This window comes from Symphalangus syndactylus, chromosome 1, assembly GCF_028878055.3.
Source record: "Symphalangus syndactylus isolate Jambi chromosome 1, NHGRI_mSymSyn1-v2.1_pri, whole genome shotgun sequence".
In the NCBI taxonomy this organism is placed as follows: Eukaryota; Metazoa; Chordata; class Mammalia; order Primates; family Hylobatidae; genus Symphalangus; species Symphalangus syndactylus.
Window position 1 is genome coordinate 84,815,975 of NC_072423.2, and position 3,844 is coordinate 84,819,818.

Here is a 3,844-nt window from a genome sequence, read left to right on the forward strand (position 1 = left end):
TTCCCAGACTCAAATGTTAATCTCCTTTGGCAACACCCTCACAGACACACCCAGGAGCTACATTTTCATCTTTCAATCCAGTCAAGCTGACACTCAGTATTAACCATCACACTTGGTAATGTGGATATTATAGAAGGTCATCAAAGACATAATGCAGGTGAAGATGTATTGAGATTACCTAGCATATGTATATTGTACCATAAACAATACATATACAGTTATACATATGATTCCACATGTGCATATACTCATGTGTGTATATGTGTGTGTGTATTCATAAAATCAGTTTCTCTGTGTTTGACAAGATTTTTCCTGCTTCCCTCTGTTTACCCTGAGTAAGTAGCAAAATTCCATCATGGAAGAAAATCCATCGCTTCTAGGAAACTCACTTTTTAAAGGAACACGGTCACAAAATCCTCAAGAACACCCCCTACTCTTTTCCCTTCCCTATAATATTGTATATCCCAGAGAGAAAAATTTTCTCCTAAATTAAATATATGATTTCCCTTCTAATGGGTAAATACCCAGGAAAGGAATTGTTGAGTTGAATGGGAAGTCTTTGTGTAATTTCATAAGATATTGCTAAATTGTTTTCAAAGACTTAGTTTTTACCTCCACCTGAAATGTGCTAGCATTACAGTTGATTCATTTTTTCACTGAGACTAGGGATTTCAGATGAATTTATTTTAACCATTCTAATGAGTGTTCAATTATACATCATTCTGTGTGTGTATGTGTGTGTGTGTGTGTGTGTGTCTGTGTGTGTGCTGAGACAGAGTCTCCCAGGCCAGAGTGCAGTGGCATTATCATAGCTCATTGTAACCCCAAACTCCTGGGTTCAAGCAATCTTACCACTTCAGCCTCCTCAGTCACTGTGGTTTTAATATAACTTTCATTGATGATTAGTGATACTTAATATCTTTTCAGGTGTTTATGAATGATTTGTGTATCTTCTTTTGTCAAGTGGGTCCTAAAACATTTCATCCACTTTTAACTAGATGGTTTATCTTCTTGTTTTGAGTACAATAGTTCTTTATATGTTCCACAAATAAATCATTTGTCAGACCTAAATAATGCAAATATTTATTCACAATCTGCAGCTTATATTTTCACTTTCTTAATGTGTCTTTCACCATAAAAAAAAAACTTTTAACATAAGGTTTTATTGTTAATAAAATTCATTTTATCCATTTTCTGATGATCCATTCTTTTAACATTCCATCCAAAATAGGTCCACTCAAACTTTGAAAAGATTCTCCCTATGTTTTATGCTAAAATGTACTTATAACATTTACATTTAGATTTATGATATATTTCATTTAATTCAAGTTAGTAGCTTTGTATGATAGGAAATAAAACTTTCGGCTCTTTTATTCCATATGAGTATCCAGTTTTCCCATTATTATTTTTCTCCATTGAATTATAATGGCCTGTTTGTTGGAATATAAGTTACCAGATATGTGCGATTTCATTTTAGGACTCTGTTACCTTAATATCCCATTGCCTTAATACTCAGGTAATTTTTTAGAATAAAATAGGGCATGCATTTAGGAAAGATAGAATAATACTTAATTCTATTTTGTTTGCTAATCAGCAGGCTATAATTATCATGAATAAAAATCAACTTCCATTCAAAACAAGAAAAAGCAAAGCGTTGGTTGTTGCACAAGACACAGTAAGCAGAAGCTTTTGTTAAAGTCACTCAGGAATATGGGTTTCCTGATTACAATTTGAGGGGACCATCCTGAATCTGCACATATTTAATGAGCTTTGTATCAGTTTTGCTTTGAAAAATACACATAAAATTACAGAATATCTTGAAAAGTATTTTAAAATGATTTACAAATACTGCAACAGATGACATAAAAACTCTAGGTTTTAGAATTTTTAGTTACATGTCATTTAGAGCTATCTCACTAATTTCAAAAGGTTGTGCTGGTGTGAATGTGTTAACTGATAGTCTATGGATTAAATAATTTGAATAATCAATTGCACTGTAAAAGATGGGTAATCTGCAAGATAGTAAATCACTTTTTTCAAAAATAACATATCTAAGAATATCATATTCAGTGGTAAATCAATTTGGTGACAACTAATTTTTCAAACATGTTCTTGACATCTTTGTTCCTAAGGCTATAGATTAATGGGTTCAGCATTGGAATCGCCACTGTGTAAAACAAAGAATCCACTTTAACAATGAGGCTAGAAGTTTTAGGATTAGGAAAACAGTAAAGGAAAAGGATAGTTCCATGGAAGATAGTGATGGCTGTCAGGTGGGAGGCACAGGTGGAGAAGGTTTTCTGGAGCCCACTTGCAGAAGGCATCTTCATAATGGTAATGCAAATAAGCATATATGATGTCAGAATGATAATTAGGCTGCTCACCTCATTGAATATGGCAATAATAAAGCATAGCATCTGGCTGATATAGGGGTCTGAGTAGGAGGCAGAAACAATTACAGAGTGGTCACAGATAAAATTATTTATGAAGGTAGATTCACAAAACGACAGGTCAAGAAGAAAATATGTGAGTATCAGGGAGCACACTATCCCCCATGTATAGGACCCAGCCACCAGAAGAGCACAGAGCTTCTGAGACATAATAGTGGTATAGAGCAAGGGTTTACAAACTGCCACAAAACGGTCATAAGCCATTGCTGCTAACATGAAAGTTTCTGTCACTCCGAAAATGCAGGCAAAACAAAATTGCATGATGCAACCAGAGAAAGAGATGGTTCTGTCTTCCACAACCAAGTTCTCCAACAGTTTAGGTGTAACTACAGTGGAAAAACAGAAATCTACCAAGGACAAGTGACTAAGGAAAAAGTACATGATAGTATGGAGTTTTGAATTGAGTCTGATGATTATTATCATGCCCAAGTTCCCCACTACAGTGACTGTGTAGACAAACAAGAAAACCAGAAAGAGTGGAACCTGGATTTCTGAGTATTCTGAAAAACCCAAGAGAATAAAAGTGGGTGTGCTGCTTCGATTTCGTTCAGATGCCATCATGATACCTGTTGGATTAAAAAGAAAAAAGTTATTCTTGAAAAGCAGAAGTGGATAGGAAAAAAGAGAGAGAGAGGAAATAGGCTTCATGTGTTTCGAGGACAAGTAATATAGAACAGTGATTCTCAAAATGTGGTCATCAAACCAGCAGTAGCATCACCTCCTGGGAACTTCCTACTATTGCCAATTCTTCAGCTCCATCAACCTTCTGAACAGATACTCTGGGATGAGGCCCACTATTTGTGGTTTAACTGTCTCCAGGTGATTTTGATGCCTGCTAAAGGGCAAAAACCACCACTTAACATGGAAAATATACAGTAATCATTCTACTATTGAAAAGTCAGCCATTTTTAGTATGATTCACATAGAACTGAAATATAAATTATGACATAAAATCAATTTTTAAAAACTGAGAAGCACAAAGGAAACCTTCTCATGGATCTAAAAATTACACTGAGGATCAAGTAGGTGATTTGGCACCAAAATTGGTGGCACATAAATGGTAGTATTTTCTACCTTTGCTGGGCATAACACAGAATTAAATGACTGTAGATTAAGAATTTAAATAAACCATAAAATGTGTATAGCCTATGCCTTCCACCTAATCCTTGAGAGTCTGCTGTGGAAGCCCATTTCTAAGATGTCTATACAGCTTCCATTAAAACTTTCATCAATGTACATTGTCTCCTGGAGTGTTTTTACGGGCATTTTGACAATTTGCTGAACTTTTATTATTTTATTAAATAAAGTTAATTAATTAAATTTCCATTACCTGTTTCTCGATGTGCTTTAGGTCACATCTTCTGAGATATACATATATATGTATACATGTATGC

At 34.7% G+C, this 3,844-nt stretch overlaps 1 protein-coding gene across 1 annotated transcript; it reads right to left on the minus strand.

Annotated features, from left to right (window-relative positions):
- Positions 1–2,066: 2,066 nt before the first annotated feature.
- LOC129490037 (olfactory receptor 5D13) lies at positions 2,067–3,011 on the minus strand. The gene has a single exon (XM_055293437.1). The coding sequence runs from the start codon at positions 3,009–3,011 to the stop codon at positions 2,067–2,069; it is 945 nt and encodes a 314-aa protein (XP_055149412.1).
- Positions 3,012–3,844: the final 833 nt, after the last annotated feature.